At 54.4% G+C, this 15796-nt stretch overlaps 8 protein-coding genes across 8 annotated transcripts; 3 read left to right on the top strand and 5 right to left on the bottom strand.

Annotated features, from left to right (window-relative positions):
• Window positions 1-1081: 1081 nt before the first annotated feature.
• Window positions 1082-2389, top strand: ACO1O0_007575 (uncharacterized protein; the record flags this gene model as incomplete). The annotated part of the gene is made up of 1 exon (XM_083196946.1): window positions 1082-2389. The coding sequence occupies one exon, from the start codon at window positions 1082-1084 to the stop codon at window positions 2387-2389; it is 1308 nt and encodes a 435-aa protein (XP_083048154.1).
• A 483-nt stretch (window positions 2390-2872) lies between these two features.
• Window positions 2873-3639, bottom strand: ACO1O0_007574 (Emopamil binding protein-domain-containing protein; the record flags this gene model as incomplete). The annotated part of the gene is made up of 2 exons (XM_083196945.1): window positions 2873-3327; window positions 3399-3639. The coding sequence occupies 2 exons, from the start codon at window positions 3637-3639 to the stop codon at window positions 2873-2875; spliced, it is 696 nt and encodes a 231-aa protein (XP_083048153.1).
• A 1112-nt stretch (window positions 3640-4751) lies between these two features.
• COQ1 (trans-hexaprenyltranstransferase) lies at window positions 4752-6194 on the bottom strand (the record flags this gene model as incomplete). Its single annotated transcript, XM_083196944.1, has 2 exons — window positions 4752-4913; window positions 4971-6194. 2 exons carry the CDS (start codon window positions 6192-6194, stop codon window positions 4752-4754), a joined length of 1386 nt encoding a protein of 461 aa, XP_083048152.1.
• Window positions 6195-6744: 550 nt separating this feature from the next.
• ACO1O0_007572 (endoplasmic reticulum-based factor for assembly of V-ATPase-domain-containing protein) lies at window positions 6745-7631 on the top strand (the record flags this gene model as incomplete). The annotated part of the gene is made up of 2 exons (XM_083196943.1): window positions 6745-7011; window positions 7074-7631. 2 exons carry the CDS (start codon window positions 6745-6747, stop codon window positions 7629-7631), a joined length of 825 nt encoding a protein of 274 aa, XP_083048151.1.
• A 545-nt stretch (window positions 7632-8176) lies between these two features.
• ACO1O0_007571 (uncharacterized protein) lies at window positions 8177-8719 on the top strand (the record flags this gene model as incomplete). The annotated part of the gene is made up of 3 exons (XM_083196942.1): window positions 8177-8205; window positions 8264-8454; window positions 8604-8719. The coding sequence occupies 3 exons, from the start codon at window positions 8177-8179 to the stop codon at window positions 8717-8719; spliced, it is 336 nt and encodes a 111-aa protein (XP_083048150.1).
• A 367-nt stretch (window positions 8720-9086) lies between these two features.
• Window positions 9087-10151, bottom strand: ACO1O0_007570 (uncharacterized protein; the record flags this gene model as incomplete). The annotated part of the gene is made up of 1 exon (XM_083196941.1): window positions 9087-10151. One exon carries the CDS (start codon window positions 10149-10151, stop codon window positions 9087-9089), a length of 1065 nt encoding a protein of 354 aa, XP_083048149.1.
• Window positions 10152-10810: 659 nt separating this feature from the next.
• ACO1O0_007569 (uncharacterized protein) lies at window positions 10811-14041 on the bottom strand (the record flags this gene model as incomplete). The annotated part of the gene is made up of 3 exons (XM_083196940.1): window positions 10811-11355; window positions 11863-13379; window positions 13677-14041. The coding sequence occupies 3 exons, from the start codon at window positions 14039-14041 to the stop codon at window positions 10811-10813; spliced, it is 2427 nt and encodes an 808-aa protein (XP_083048148.1).
• A 574-nt stretch (window positions 14042-14615) lies between these two features.
• On the bottom strand, window positions 14616-15239 carry ACO1O0_007568 (uncharacterized protein; the record flags this gene model as incomplete). The annotated part of the gene is made up of 3 exons (XM_083196939.1): window positions 14616-14779; window positions 14849-15092; window positions 15165-15239. The coding sequence occupies 3 exons, from the start codon at window positions 15237-15239 to the stop codon at window positions 14616-14618; spliced, it is 483 nt and encodes a 160-aa protein (XP_083048147.1).
• Between the last annotated feature and the right edge of the window lie 557 nt (window positions 15240-15796).

The raw sequence follows: 15796 nt of genomic DNA, 5'->3' as shown, positions 1-15796 counted from the left end.
GGGGGATTGATGCAGCACATCTCTGCAGAAAAGGTCTTTTCTCCCAACTCGGTGCGGCAGCTCCGCCCCCCCCCCCCCCCCCCCCCCCCGACAGTCTGCGCCACTACATTGCTTGTCGTCGCCGCCGCCACTCTGTAAGAAATACGAAGTGTTGGGCTTGATGTTCAGTACTGAAAATTGACTCGGTGAAGGCTGGCGTTGATTCCTCCGAGGTGTCGGTCCGCACATCGGGGATCGGCCCCACATTCACGGCGGCGCTCCAACCCCCAACGTCACGCATGATTGATATCAGTAGTACGTAGGCGAATCAACATACAAGATCCTGTGATGGATTTTATATAAAACCCCAGGGACCGGTTTTGGTTGGGCCTAACCTTGTCTTCTTCTGCTGTGTCTTCCTTCCTTTGGCGCCACTACCTTTCGGATAGAAATGCTTAGTATCCGCAACGGGGCATAGCCGGGTTCAATATGATGCTATGTAAGATGTAGCTAGGAGGTAGAGTCACCCATCTTTGAAGAAAAGGGGAGTTTGCCTATATAGGGCGAGGTGGCGTGTGAATGGAGCGCACCGTGGCTCCTCCAACTTAGATTTCATGTAAGCCGTGATATATCCAAATACGGACTGGGGCTTGCCTATGCACCACTTCTACGTGCTGTTCAGGACTGAAAGCTAAGAGAGGCGCAATATAGTGTGCTATTAATCAACATCGCTTACTCACAGTAGGTGGCTGGCGTCTTGTGAATTTATACTTTTGCCATAAAAGTCCAGCGTGATCAGTACCTAGGACCTATGGCAACCCACGTATAGTTCACGGATGCCTCATTATCCTCACAACGGCAGCAGTGCCTTCATCCTACAAGCTCCCAACTACGGCCCCTTCTTTTTGTCCCAACAGTGGCTTAATTTGGGTTAATAGAGAGTGAAATAGAATTCCACGCAGCACCGCAGCAGCGTCACTTGCTCCAACGTGGCCCTTCTCATGGCCAGCATAAATGACCACAAATTCCCCCTGGAGAAAAATACCATCATTCTCTTCCCAGACCCCTGCCTCCCGCTCTGATATTCACTACCATCACCATAATGCTGCACTTTATCGCTTACTCTTTCCTCGGAGCCCTGGCCACGTTCGGCTTCTACAGCCAGGCCTACGAGCTGCCACATCCGACTGGCCCCTATAATGTCGGCGCCCGCCGCTTTATCCAGCCCTTCTTCCAGAACCACACAGGTTATCATCACAAGTGGCTCTCGAACGAGACATATGAGTACATGGTGACCCTCTACTACCCCACGCTGGACGAGTCCGTGCCCCAGCCCTACCTCGAACCGGGCCTAATCGATATCCTCGAGCGTGACATTGCTATCCCCAAGGACACCCTGAGGCAGTTCATGGGCCACCGCGTGTGGAACGCCTCGTTTCTCGACGTTCAAGAGGCGCCCGGCCCGACCGTCTTCTTCGACGGGCGCATCCGCTTCCCGCCCTCGGACGGCAACAGCATCCTCCTGTCGGAGCTGGCCTCGCACGGCTACACCATCGCCGCCATCGACCACCCCTACGAGCAGCTGTACCTCAAGTACCCCAACGGCACCGAGGTCGTCAACCCGCTGGGCCACACGTGCAGGGCCCGCGACCACGACATCCACTTTGGGTACTTCTACACCGCCCTGCGCCGCGGCAACGTCACGCTCGACCTGCTGGACCGCTGGCCGCAGCTCGTGGACGGGTGGAAGGCGCCCTTTGCCAAGGGCAATATCGGCCTGCTGGGCGTCGAGATGGGCGCGTCATCCATGGTCGACGTGGCCAACCACACGTCTGTGGGCGCCGTGTGCGCGCTCGGGCTGCAGCAGCCCTTTGGCCACATGTCGATGCGGCAGGGCTTCCACTGGCTCAGCAACATCCGCGACGACAAGTTCTTCAAGATCGAGAAGGGCCTCGAGTTCTGGGGCATCGACCGCAAGTGCCCGGGAATGCACCTGGGCGGCCGCCGCGACAACAGCCGCTTCTACTGGATGAAGCCGCTGTTCCCCAAGGCGTGGTGGCGGTGGCTGGTCGTCAAGGACGCTGAGCAGCTCGACTTCACCGACTGGACCATCTGGAAGGTCTTCAACCACAAGCACCTGGAGAACTGGCAGGTGCTGGCCAACACGATGCTGTTCGAGCGCCACAACGTCGTGGGCAAGATCAACGGCGAGAGGATGGTCAACGTCACCAACCACATTGTGCGGGCCTTCTTCGACAGGCACCTGCGCCCCAGCGTGCCGTACGAGCGCATCCTGGAGGACCCGGACCCCGAGTACCCGGAGGTCGAGGTCATGCGAGGAAGCTTCATGCACAAGGACCTGGGCAAGGTCCGATCCGGCGGAAGCGCGGTGGAGTACTTGAACGATTAAGGGGAGGGAACCCCCCTGGGGTCCGTGGCTAAGGTTGCCTGGTGTTTATAAGAATTAATTTTGATGTTGGGAGTTGTATGCATACCCTTGGAGCCACGATGGGCTTGTCTTTATAATTAGTACGGAGTACGCAGTCAACAATAAAATGAATTTATAACTTGCTATGCAACCCCAGTAGTTATTATACCAGTGACGGTTTGTTTGACCCCGATTGTTCAGGTGTAGCCACCCTACCTCCAGTTCAGATATGCCTCACACTGAGCGATAGAATTAACTTGGGAGGCTAGAGGAGAAAATGGGATACAGGTAGGTAATCATTACTGGCATGTATCAATACTGCCAGGGCCGCCCGCAAGCTGCACCACCAACGGGGCGATCCAACTCTACTATGAAATAGCAAATAATCGCTAGACATTAAGCAGCACTGACGCTGGCTGGTTATCCATAAGACGATCTCCAACACACGCCTCTACTCCCACTCCCTCACTGGCCCTTCTTGGCCTTTCCCGCCGCCTGCACCTGCGCAAAGGCAGCCTTGGTCGCCGTGACGCTCGACACAATCAGCGCCAGGGGGATGACGATCCAGAATGCGTTGCACAGGAAGTAGTAGGCCCAGAAGTAGAAGCCCTCGGGCCGGCAGTAGTGCACGCCTTCGACGAGGGCGCCGAACGTGGCCGTGCCGTAGTAGAGCACGTCGCCGTACAGCTGGCCCAGGCTGACGATGAGCTGCAGCGGGTGGCGCAGCGGGTGCGACACGACGATCATGTAGGCGATGGTGAAGGACAGGGGGCCCCAGAAGAGGGCCGTGACGGCCTCCATGATGACGACGAAGGAGTCCTGGGTGAGGTAGCGGGAGTCGGAGAGGGAGTACTCCTTCCACAGCTGGCCGAAGAGGTCGAGCTGGCCGGACATGCGGTCATAGTTGAAGGCAAAGTAGCCTTTTTTCATTATCATGTCAGTCATGGGTCACAGTCTTCTGTGGTGTAGATTCAGGTGAGGGGGGCATTACCTTCAAAGAACAAGTGGATGAAGCCGCATAGGACGAACCACAGGGCCGCAGAGGTCTCGCCGAGGCTCAGGCCAGGCCTCGCGCGAGCAATGATGGTGTATGCCGTGGTCAGGATGGCACCGCTGCCGGCGGCGAAGCAGGCGACGAGGACGGGAGCCGTCATGGTGTTGGCAGCATAGCCAGGCATGGCAGTGCCCAAGGGGAAGTAGGGGTGGCCCCCCAGCGTGGCCGAGTCATTCATGATGGATGGTGGTCTGCGGGTCTGTGGACGTGGAGAATCAATGAATGAGTAGGCGACGTGGTGGAAAAGGCCCGCTACGATATGGGGTACAGATAATAGTATATAAGCTTGAAAAAAAGGTTACGGGGGTCCAGGCACGCGATGAGTGAGTGAGGCTGTGAGCGGGTGAAATGACGGTGACCCCTGAATCAATGGTGTTTTTTCATTGGCAAATCCATGACTGGTGTCCTCGGCGCCCGTCGCAGCCGTCCTTCCGGCATCAGCTCACTTTTTTCGACTTTTCTGGCACGAGATTTGGCTGACGGGATGCAACGTCCCCGGATGACGCAGCTGGAAATACATTACTACGGAGTACAGATTGCTGGTGGTCGATTGGATTAATCTACCGTAGAATGCTCTTCATTTCGATTGAACAGCCACTACTAGTATGTAACTCGGTGTATGACGGTATGAGTACAGGCGATCGTCGCTGGTGGCCATGCCATTCATGAGCCCGTAGCGCTTGGGGCTACATGTACGCAGTGGGAGGCTGCAATACGCGTCCCCATCCCATCACTGAAGTGAGACCAGCGGCAAGTATGTCAGCGGACGGCATTCTTGGGGGCCGCTGTCCGCTGAATAATAGTTGACAAACAAGTGCAACGATGAATAGCCCCTCGTTATCCCATGGTTCTAGGGTAAGGTAGCTAACAAACGGTCATCATGGGAAGACTGGGTACTTGTACTAATAGTAAACTGGTTGAGATTTAGTCTGTTGAGCTGGACTTCTGTAGACGTTTATAGCAAAATTACAAGCCCCTGTCCGCGCCTCCGGCCATGCTACTCATACAATGCAAGCCGTCATCTCCTCCCCCCAGAACGTAGTCTAACTGTACGCCCCGTATCCCAACCAACAAAGCAATCAGGAACACCGCCAGCCCTCTCTGTTCTAGTACTCGTAGATGCGTCCAGCCCCTTCTAATACCGTCACTCCCCCGCCGGAAAATGCACTCGGGCGAAACCTCAAAGCGTACATTGCCCCTCTCGAACCTTATAGTAGTCGTACATAATACACGTATGGCAAGACATTGCCCCGCTGTTATCCTTGTTGGCTTCAGCCGGTGCCGCATACCTTACTTCTGCCGCTTGATCGTCTTCTGGGCCATCTCCATCAGTCCGTCTTTGGCCTCGCTGTCGGGGAAGTCGGCAATGGCCGCCATGGCCTTCTCGGAGTACTCCTGCGCCAGCGCCCGAGTCTGCTCGAGGCCATCACTCTGCAGCACCAGCTCGCGGGCCTGTTTCACCGATTAGCCATTGACCGTCAAGATTTGCACAGATTAAATAGGACTCACCCTCTGCACATCACCCTCCTTCTCAAACTTGCGCCCCACCAGCGCGCCCAGCTCTGGCGTCTGCTTCCACGCAAACAGCAGTGGCGCTGTCGCCAGCCCCAGCTCCAAATCCGCCCCGGCCGGCTTGCCGAGGTCGGCGCCCGACCGCGTGTAGTCGAGCATGTCGTCGACGAGCTGGAACGCCAGCCCCAGGTTGCGCCCGTACGAGTAGGCGGCGTCGACGGTGCGCGCGTCCGCCCCGCCCAGAAGCGCCGCGGCGCGGCAGCTCTTGGAGATGAGGCTCGCCGTCTTGAGGTACGTCTTCTGCAGGTAGTACCGCAGCGTCTCCTCCGAGTACTTGGGGCTGCGCTCGTCGCGCTCCGTGTTCTTGAGCTGCATGAACTCGCCCTCGACCAGGTTGGCGATGACGGTGGCCAGCAGTTCCACCACCTCGGCGTTGCGGAGGCGGGCCAGGGCCACGGAGGCGCGGCCTAGCAGGAAGTCACCCGCCAGAACGGCCATCTTGTTGCCAAACTCGAGGTTGGCGCTGGGTGAGCCGCGGCGCGACACGGAGTGATCAATGACGTCGTCGTGGAGCAGCGAGGCCGTGTGTATCAGCTCCGTGATCTCAGCCAGACGCCGCTGGCTGGGCAGGATGTCTGGGTTGCCCTCCTCGGGCATCTCTCTGCCGTCGGGCGCTGTGAGCGGGTGGGCAGACGGGTTCACATCGGCAAGGATGGCGATAGGCGATATCGACGAGTCGATGCCTCGGGACGTCTCGGGGGTCTCCTGGATGGGCGCCTTGGGGCACAGGTGCGTAGCGCGGCTCATGAGCAGCACAATGAGCGGCCGGACGTGCTTCCCCTCAGCCTGCGTGTAGTACTTGGCGACGCGGTCGAGCGACGGGTGGCCGGAGCCCAGCAGCTTGCGGATGTTGCCCGTCAGGTGCTGCATCTCCTTGGCGACAGTACGCAGGGGATCGATGGCCATTCCGCCGTGGGTTTTGGCCGTCTGCTTGACCACATTGCCGACCATGTTCGAGGCCACCTGGACGGCGGCCGCCCATGCCGAATCGTTCCGCGGGCTTGTGTGTAGACTCCTCCGCTGCTGTCTTCTCATCGCTGGTGTGACGGCGGTTGCGGCGACGGTAGCCACGGGTTGCTGGCACCACTGGCATGTTGGAGCTGCGATCCTTGCGACTGCAGCAGCGTCGCGAAGGACCGCTGCTCCCGGTCGAAGCTGCATCGCCGGCGAGTTCTGGGCGAGGTGAGGAGGTTATCGAATGTTGAGTCGTGATGTCAAGATGATGAGCGGGCGCCTCGGGGTCGTCGGGGTGTGTTGAACGGGTTTCGCAGGTGTGAAATATGGATAGAACAGAAGCATCAAGGTTTCCTCAGCTTTCACCGCAAGTTGACGAGGAATCGGATCATTCTCCTCGTGCTGGCAGCTGGCAGTGATTTCTTGCGTTCGGGAGTCCGAAACTTTTCCAATTGGGAACTAAAACGGTTCAACCCGGAAAGGTGTCAAGGGTTCCCACCCCACGGGATTCACACGCGTTCATTGGCCAGGGCCCGGGCCTCGGCCGCCTGTAGCTGTCATCCATCCAGGTCCGTTCCGGTCATCGCTGCCTGAGGTGCATTTCATCGCATTTCAGCGCTGGATGATGACCGCATTCAATCCGCATGCGCGCCCAGCTGACTCCATCCATTGTGATTCATCCCGATAATTCCCTACCAACCTGCAACGCCAATTTCGTCACCCCGAAGGTATCGAATCGAATATGGTGCTTCTCACCATGACGCCCTCCATAGTGGAAGGGCTCAAAGCTCTGCCAGATCGGCCACCAGAGCGGCTGGACGATGCGCCGGAGACACGGACAGAAACGAATCACGAAGACCCGTCACTATCAGAACCAGCTGTGGGAAACCCCATTTCCCACGGCCAGATTGTCCATCTATGGAAGACCTTGAAAACCTCGTCACATCCCCAATCCTATAGCCTCGAGAATCTCCTCCTCGGATCCAACGTCTACGTCCCTCCACCACCCCCCAAACGTGAACCTGTATGTTCCAACACAGCCACCTACCCTCCACCTACCTCTAGCTAACAGGCCAACCCCCCTAGACCCCCGAATACAAAGCCCTCATGGCCCGCCTCCGCCGCGAGGAAGAAGCCCGCGCCTACCAACGCATGGTCAGCCCACCGCACGTCGAGTCCTTCCACGAGCGCTTCCCGCACGCCTCAGCCCGCGCCTTCGCGGCTGTTAACAGGCCCACCACGGCCGACGACGAGAGCGACGGCGATGTGACCTTTGACGACGTCCAGCGGCAGGTGCTACTCATCATCAACTTCCTCGTCAGCATCCTTGGCGTGGCGGGCACGATCTGGGTCCTCGCGCGGTGGTGGAGCTTGCCGGCGCGGCTGTTTCTGACGATGGGGAGCGCTATTGTCGTGGGGATCGCGGAGGTGTCGGTGTACTCTATATACGTGTGGAAGGTGGATGACGGGAAGAAGAAGGAGGATGCTGTCAAGGAGATGAAGGAGGTGGTGGAGACGTGGGTTGTCGGCGAGGAGGGGGAGAAGAAGGAGGAGGATGATGAAAAGACGGTGCTTCTGGAGAGCAAAGAGGAGGACATTGACGGCGTAAGAAAACGGACAGCTACAGCGAGGGAAGCGGATTGAAGGTTACGACATTATGAGACAATGACAAGACATGAACGCCACCAGCATCTACACCAATGTCCATCCATCCTGGATACGAGAGGTACACATCTCATTACCCATGTTGCTGGATTAATATTACTGGCAAGATGTCTATCTGCTGAGAACAAGAATACGTATAATAGAACAGAAGTCCCCAGGGACCGAGATACTACGTAATTACTAGCCTATGCAGGTCGATGCAAGGATCATTTAATTGATGGGCAGCATGTGACATCGCGGGCGCGCATTCGCGAAAAGTCGCGTCTCAACGCGTCGCACGGTGGGGCACCACTTCAGCATGTTCAACTCCAGCCCGACATCACCACCACGGCAGTTCTACAGAATTGGAGACTTCTCTTACCACCGGAGAACCTAATTGGCGATTGACACACAAGAGCATCTTGGGAAGCTCTTCTACTTACCTCCCGATATCCATACACCATCCCTTACGTATCTCAACCCTACCATCCACCCCACGCGCCCAACGACGCGCCTCACCTCAAAACCACCCATACGATGCCAATATGATCTCCCCTTCGCCAGAATTCCCCATGTCAGTTTCTGCTCCTTGGACCCTACCTCCGTCCGCCGACATACTAACACACTGACAGCACGAAACTGGGGATGCACCCCCACCACCGCAAGCGCGACAAGCCCATCCGCACCTACGGCAGCAAACGACACACGGCGCCCACCCCAGACACCACTGGCAGTAGCGATTGTGAGCCACCGGCCAAGAAGCGGAAGTCTACACATGAGGATCTGAAAGAAACAACCTCTGAGGACGCGGGAGGGCGAACTAGTGAGCCAGCATCGGTGACGGTCGGGTCGACTACGAGTGCGGGGCAGCGCAAGGCAGACACTGCGACGACAAAACTCGCGAAGGGTTCGATCTTAAATTACTTCCAACGACAGCCGCCACCAGAAACAGCTACATCTCTGAGTGTACAGAGCGATCCATGTCCAGAGCCCTCCAGCCCGCCGTCATCTCCACCCCCAATAGCCAATCGCAGGAGAAAGCAACCGAGACTGCTCAGGATCAGGCCAACAACGTTGCCAGAAATTGAAACATATGGGCACGATGGAGAAGAGGGCCATGGAGGCAGCGAAAAGGAGAATGCAGTTCAGAATACAGAGAGTAAAGATGCGCCCAGGAGCACTGGCCAAGCGAAAAGAGTACTCCTATCCGATACGAACAAAAATATCGACACAACACTAGAAAACACCAACGACCTTCCAAAGCAGCGGCCAAAATCCAAACACTCGCCAACCTTCCAAACGACTCTCAATCTCTCCTCGCGGCCTGCCTTCTCCGAGTGCAAGGTCTGCAATACCGTCTGGAACCCACTCTATCCCGATGACGTCCGATACCACAGCAAGCGCCACGCCGCTGTCATCCGCCGTGACAGACAGGAGAAAGAGAAGGAAGTTGATTTAGCTGAAGCGCCATAATTTCGATACCTTTCTCGAACGCCGCAGCATGCCTTTCAATTTCTCGCGAAATGATGGTTTTGCGCCAACCGGGTTGGTTGGGATATGATCATGCCGGAAATTAGCAGATAGCTCGCCGAAAAACGGCAGCCGTCCTCTCTCGGCTGCATCTGCTACGTCCGCTGCCAGAGGGCCAAGCGTGGCAGGGGCCCGAAGCACAGTGCCGAGATCCCAGCCGATGAAATTGCGTACGTTCGCCCGGAAATCCTCAGAATGGACGTCTCCCCGCAGAAACTCCTGAACATAGTTGGCCACCGTAGTTCTTTGCTGGGGTGTCAGGTTTTCGAATCGTGGATGGGCAATTTCCTCGAGCATCGACTGATACATCAGGAGCAGATTGTCGATACGTTGTTTACCCAGGGGCCTGTGTCCATACAGTAGATAATTCATCAGCAAGTTAGCTTGGCCTGTGAAAAGCTCAGTGACCCATTGGTCGTTGCGCCAATTGTTCCCTGAGGTGAGCTGTTGGCAGGCGAAGAGAAGATAGCGCAGACTGCTCATGGCCGGCAGCAACGTTTGAAGAACCGTGTGGTTGGAAGGCCGTCTACGTTTGAAGTTCTCATTTCCGGTTGTAAGTTTTTCGATCCGTCCCAGGGTGTCGATCCCTCGCTGAACTTGTTGGATTACATCAGGAGTGACGAGGCCTCTGAAAATTCCAGGCCCATTCTGGAGGAACTGTGGATCGTTTTTGAAAAGCCTGGCCCCCACAATGATTCGGTCGAAGAAGAATATGTCGAGCTCGAAGTTGCAGCGAATCATCATATAGGGGCCGAGCTTTCTGATCGGCCCCGTGCCCTGGAGCACCTCGAAGGAGCAGCCGTCCACGCGGACGCTGTTAGGGTACATCCTCAAGACCACCTGCCGTGACTCTCTGTTGACGGCGGTTAAGCTCCTGACCATGTCGAACGCATAGGCTGGCTTGACCATGTAGGAGCTGAGCTTCAGGTTGTGGATTTGCCGGGGTTTCGCAAAGTGAGCGCCCACAAGCATCATAGTCTTGCCAGCCATGGCCTGTAACCTCCCCTGTAAAACCCAGGCGTAGACATCGAGCCTGATGACCCGGATTCCGAAAGACAATGCATGCTCCTAGATTATGATCCGGAGCTCGGGTGGTAGCTGGGAGAAGAGTCTCATTGTGTGGATAGGATTGGTGTTGACTAAGTCGCGTGGGTGTGTATAGATATTGCACACGAGTCGGGCGATGCCTTGGAGAGGATGTTGGGTCTTGCAAGGGCGAAGAATTATTGTTTTGTTTCGAGTGGCGGCAGCAACATCATTACAGCTGCTATGTTTGGCTCAAAAGCTCACAGAAATGGAAGTACAAACCGAGCAACATCTTGCCTTGCCCATTCCCCTCCCCGTTATGAATTTTGACTCAGCAGGGCCACTCTTGCTGGATCGCCGCCTATCCCTGCCCCTGGACTGCATCAGCTACGCACATAACTGACCCTTGGGTGATGATCGTCGTGATTAGAGGCCATCGTCGCACGTGTTGTTGGATGATGGTGGTATGACACCGGGACTGCAGAAGCACAGGTGGTATCCATGTGGGTGAAACCCACACTAAGTAGCACTCAATATGCTCAATATCGATGACCTAGCTTGACCTCGACTGTTGTCTACCGACCTGACTTTGCTTCTTTTTTGGGACTTGGGCGTAAGTATTGTTATTCCAGACTTCCGCCCCAGGGCCTCCACCTCAACCAGCGGCCAAGGATGGAAGGTGAAGAGGTGTTTTCTGGTGGCCGTGGCTGGAGGTACGCTGCCTCAAGAAACTGTTGTCCCAAGGTGTCGTCCTGGAAGTTGAGGATGTCTTTGAGGATGTCTAATGTGTCGACCGGCCTGCTCATTTCCACTGCCTGCGCCCATACTGGCGAGTTCTCGGCCTTCAAATGGTCCCCCAGTTTGCCCATCTGGTCAGTCCGGACGTATCTCGGGGCACCGGACCGGATCAGAAGTCGGCAAACGTCTTCTAAATTGGACGGCCGAGAACGTGATTGGTTGAGCCACAGGATGGTGTTCAAGCAGCTGCACCATACGCGTTCCATCACTTCGCTGGTGTCAAGCTTTTGTAGTAACGACACCGTGGTACTGACATTTCCGAGATCTGCTTCGTCCATTTCTTTTACCTTTATCTCGTCGTCGTCTCCTAATTCGACCTCCCATCTCTTTTGCAAGCAGATTTGGAGCATCTGCATCAGATCTGGCTCGCCTAAGCTTCCCAAGCATTCTCGACAAGTCGGCATCCAACGCCGTTCCATGATCCGGGTAGTTGACCCGTAAGTATCACACGAACAAAGTCCGCTGCTTTTGAAAGTGCCAACGCCTAGATAGCTCGCTAACTGGAAGAATCTTTTATAGCTTTCGTTAGATGCCTGCAGGTTTTCGGAAATAGGAGCACCGGCAAGTCTAGCAAAATCCGGGGCCAATTGGCATAAAAGATGCACAATATCAGAGCTCACTCTTTCCGAGTAAGGCCTGGTTTGCTTGGCTAGATGGATGACCCATATTTCAAGGGACCTTACCTGCAGCTTGTAGGCTGGATGGGAATGTAACTGCCTCGGCACGGCTCCCATCTCCAGATGAATAAGTTCTAAATATGCATATCCCAGTGCTGCAGGGGCAATAAATTGGGCCCCTTTCTCCTCAAGACGGGTATTGATGAGCCCTCTGGTCTCTGGCAGAACCAAGAAATCGGCGACAGTTCTGTGAAAAAAACCAACTTTGAATCCTCCCGGTCCGGTCCTAGTGAACTCGAATACTTCAGAAACGTGGACCAGATCCTTGCACCTGGCAATTATTTTTTTCTTCTCCTCGTTTGGATCATACTTGAACTCCAAGTTTTGCATATCATCGCCATCGCCAAGTTTCTCGGCCCATGTTTGCTGCCTATCTAATTGGGAACTAGACGGCGCTACTCTTGAGACGAGAAATTCATAATCTGGCATTTTGCCCCTCGATACGAGTTCGGCCCTAGGCAGGCTCCGTCTGTAAGCCCATGTGAGGTGAGTATTTAGATACAGCTGGGGATAGGCCAGCATGGTGAACAGCGCGCTTGTTTCAAAGTAGTAAACGCGGTCAATGGTGAGAAGCATCCGCATAAAATAATTCTCGAGGTCCCGAGGTAGGTCTCTCAGTCGTCTCTGGAGAGTTTCAATGTCGTCATCATTTGTGAGGCCTCTCAGAAGTTCTCTTGTGACCAAGTACACCCATAGAAAAACTCCATCCGCAGCGTCCACGAGTTCTCGTGTCAGCGATTTCGCTTCTTCAGGCTTCCGCCGTCGCATTATGGTGTAGGAATCATTCTGGCCTAGATTGTCTTGTACATATCTGCTGATATCCTCCTTGGTGACATCTTCGACACAAAGTTTCCAGGGAAGGTGGCCGAATGCTTTCTGAAACTGCAACCACGGGCGGCTTGAGACGCAGAGCTTCATGCATTCACTCTGGGATGTCATCTGAATGATATCAATGACATCGCCATGGTTATCCTGAAACTCATCCAGACCGTCTATGAAGATACACAGCTTGGAAGGTAACGTCTCTACTGTGGAGAGGGACACAAAGCATCGTTTCAACTCTTCCAGCGTCCAGGGCTCAAGGTGGCGATACTTAAGATAATCCAGCCTGGAAGGACATATTCTCTCGATCAACTCGGGGTCTTGTAGGAAGATCTGGAAGAGCAGTGTGCGAATCAAGCCGGTCAAGTTCCGCTGGAGGTCGGTTCCGTGTGCCCAGAAGAAGTGGCCCAGGACAAGCACGGGGCCACCGTGGGCCCATTCCTGGAGCAGACCGCGGACACGCGGCTCTTGCTGGAGATATTTCATAAGTGTCGATTTGCCGGAGCCAGCTTTGCCCTTGATCCAGTAGCTGCCATTGCCTGATCGTAGCCATTTTGCTAGCGAGGCGTTCTCATCAGAGAGAGACCACTGGAAGGTGTTCTTGTGAGCCCATGGAATATTCGACACTCTTGTTGAGATGGTCTCAAATAGAAGACTCTCTAGAATTTTCTCGACCCTGTGCCGTAGTATACAGTGTCGGGTCGTCTTTTGGGCCTCTTGTGCCATGGCATCTAGAGTGGCATACATTTGGTCACCCTTCCCATTCTTGATTTTTTCTTCAAGATCGGTGAGCTTTGTACACAGCTCATGGAGTTTCTTCGCTGCCTCGATATTGTTTGTCGAAAGCTTTGGACTTATCGCGTTGACACCTCCAAGAAGCGCCTCTCGTGACTGACTTAAGTACTGTTAGCGTAATATTCAAAGTGAATGGTATGGATAAAGATAGTGGAGCTTTAATTAATATCTATTGGGGATGTAGGCCCCCTCGGGCGCGGTGCTCTTAGTCACAATATCGATATGCTTAATATTGTGATGTTACAAAATTTGAGCGTTTTGTAGATACTAGCCCCTGGGAGAAGATTCATTACAGCCCAGATATCTTCAATCAACGGTAGTATAAAATAGAAGAGAAATCACTTACTATGATTTCACGACGAGTTGATGTGTCACTTCATCTCTCAGTGGGAGTAACCGGTTCTGCAGATGCTCAATATCAGATCTGGTCTGGAATGCGCGCCAAGCAAACCCGAACTTTGCACGACGCCTGTCACTGGTTCCGCAATTTTGTAGCTCTCGTAGCTTCGCTTCTAGCTCGCGAGCAACACAGCCAGTTTGGTCAACGAGCTTTTGCAGCTCTTGGCCTAGGCCGCCGGGGGAGTTCTCGATAGCCTCTGCGCTACTGCGCACATTGCGCACAATGGTCTCTAGATCATCGCGTTCCTGAAGAAAGTCGCCAGTTTTTTTATATGCGCGGTAGAGGTACTGAACGGTCTGGAGACCAAGGACGGCAAACTGGGCGACATTGGCGGCGACGCTCAGCCCCGCAAGCTCTGCCATCGCCTTAGTCGAGAGGCTCTCGGAACACAGTCTGCGTTGTTTGCGGTAGTTTCAAACGAGAATAAACAATATGTTCGATATTTTTAAGATGGGTAGGAGCGGCAGGGAGTGATGTATGAGGAAAGTTGCAGGAGATGGGAGATGGCGATCCCGGAGCCCGATAAGTTTACACGGCCTATAGATGTTGGGCTGTTGTCCTCGGGGCTGAGTCGGTGAGGCTGACTGATGCACCTCCGAGGCACAGCACAAGACACTCTGCACTCCGAAGACCTGGATTGATTGTGCGCTGCAAGGCATCATTGAGGATGGTACGAGTATTCTGGACCAACTCTCTGGTTGTGCTGGATCTACAATCAAAGCCTGTAAGCCACAGCTAACTCGTAGATAACTTCCGCTAATAGAATACTTGTCTATTACACATAACCCTTCCTTTTCTATTAACTTATGGTAGGATGATGGTCATGATGTCTCTTGACTTCAGACCACCTTAAAAACATCCAGGTATAGACCTCGTCTTATATTGATACTTTGACACGATGTCATCGCCCTCCGCATTAAGATCCTCCCACAGAGCTCATTTTGCGTGCATTCCGTCCAAGGGCGACTTGCAAGTAAAGAGCCTCGTGCCATGCATATTGGCCACCGCAAGAGTGCAGTCATAGTCGTCGCCGCTGTCGCGCGTGCACTCGCCCTGCAGTGGGCCTCCGCCTGCGGGCGTAAGCTTGTAGCCCTCCGCCTCTGCCAGAATTTGTTAGACCATCAATCATATTAACAATAAAACACCGGTAGGACCAAGCCTGCACGTACCGTACATGGTGAAGTGACCCCAGTCACCGGAAGAATGGAGTTCCAGTGTCTCGATGTCCCAGGTCTTGATATCTTTCATGTCTTCGCAGCCTTCGCATCGCGAGTAGCCCGGGCTGGACGCATCGGCTGCATCTGGGAGACTTGGGGACGAGCTCACATCGTCGCATGAGGGTTCTCCGTCAAAGATGCGAATGCTCGTGACGACATTCCCGCCGCTTGTATCGGCTATGAGCTCTTCTTCGTACTGTTGGTATTGTTTCAGCATCAGGTCCCGAGACATATTTACATGTATCCACGGCATTGCGCTCAGACTTACGTATATCTGGAAGTCGGCAGCTACACCGGCGATCAAGGTAGCAGCAGCCAAGGTTGGGGCGACGGGGAACTTCATAGTGACTGTCGCTGGAGATGCTGTTGATGGATTCTTGGGAGGGATGAGGTTCTAAGGAGCGATGAGGGATGAAGGGATCTATGTGCTTCTTAAATGCCTTTCTTTATCGTAGCTACATGGAGAGTGGACATGGTGACGATGACGATGACGATGCCTTATGGCAGGCAGTACCCCTGATTAGCACCAATTGGTCCTCATCTGATGTCTAGATGATTGAGATCTTCCCCGTTGTCGAGCTCCCCAAATAAATGTGACATGGGGGTTCCCGCATTCGACACTACCTGGCCCGGGGTAATCTGGGGCAAGCCGCCATTTCTCCAGGATTCGACGTCATTTAGAGGATAGAAAGTGGCGATTTGTGTACTAGTATCCGTATTGTGTATTGGAAACCCAGTGGCACTCCACTATAAAATCTGGAATGATCTCATAGAATCAGCACTAACTAGAAACTGACATGGGACACATGGTGATGGACGATAAACTTCCCTAAACATGCTACAGGATTACTTACATAACAAGGCGGAAGTCAGGATCTTTGCATTGTAGATCGTACTATA

The sequence above is a fragment of the Amphichorda felina genome (assembly GCF_050947745.1).
Source record: "Amphichorda felina strain 45539 chromosome Unknown scaffold_7, whole genome shotgun sequence".
NCBI lineage: Eukaryota > Fungi > Ascomycota > Sordariomycetes > Hypocreales > Bionectriaceae > Amphichorda > Amphichorda felina.
This window is presented reverse-complemented; position numbering and strand designations above follow the sequence as displayed.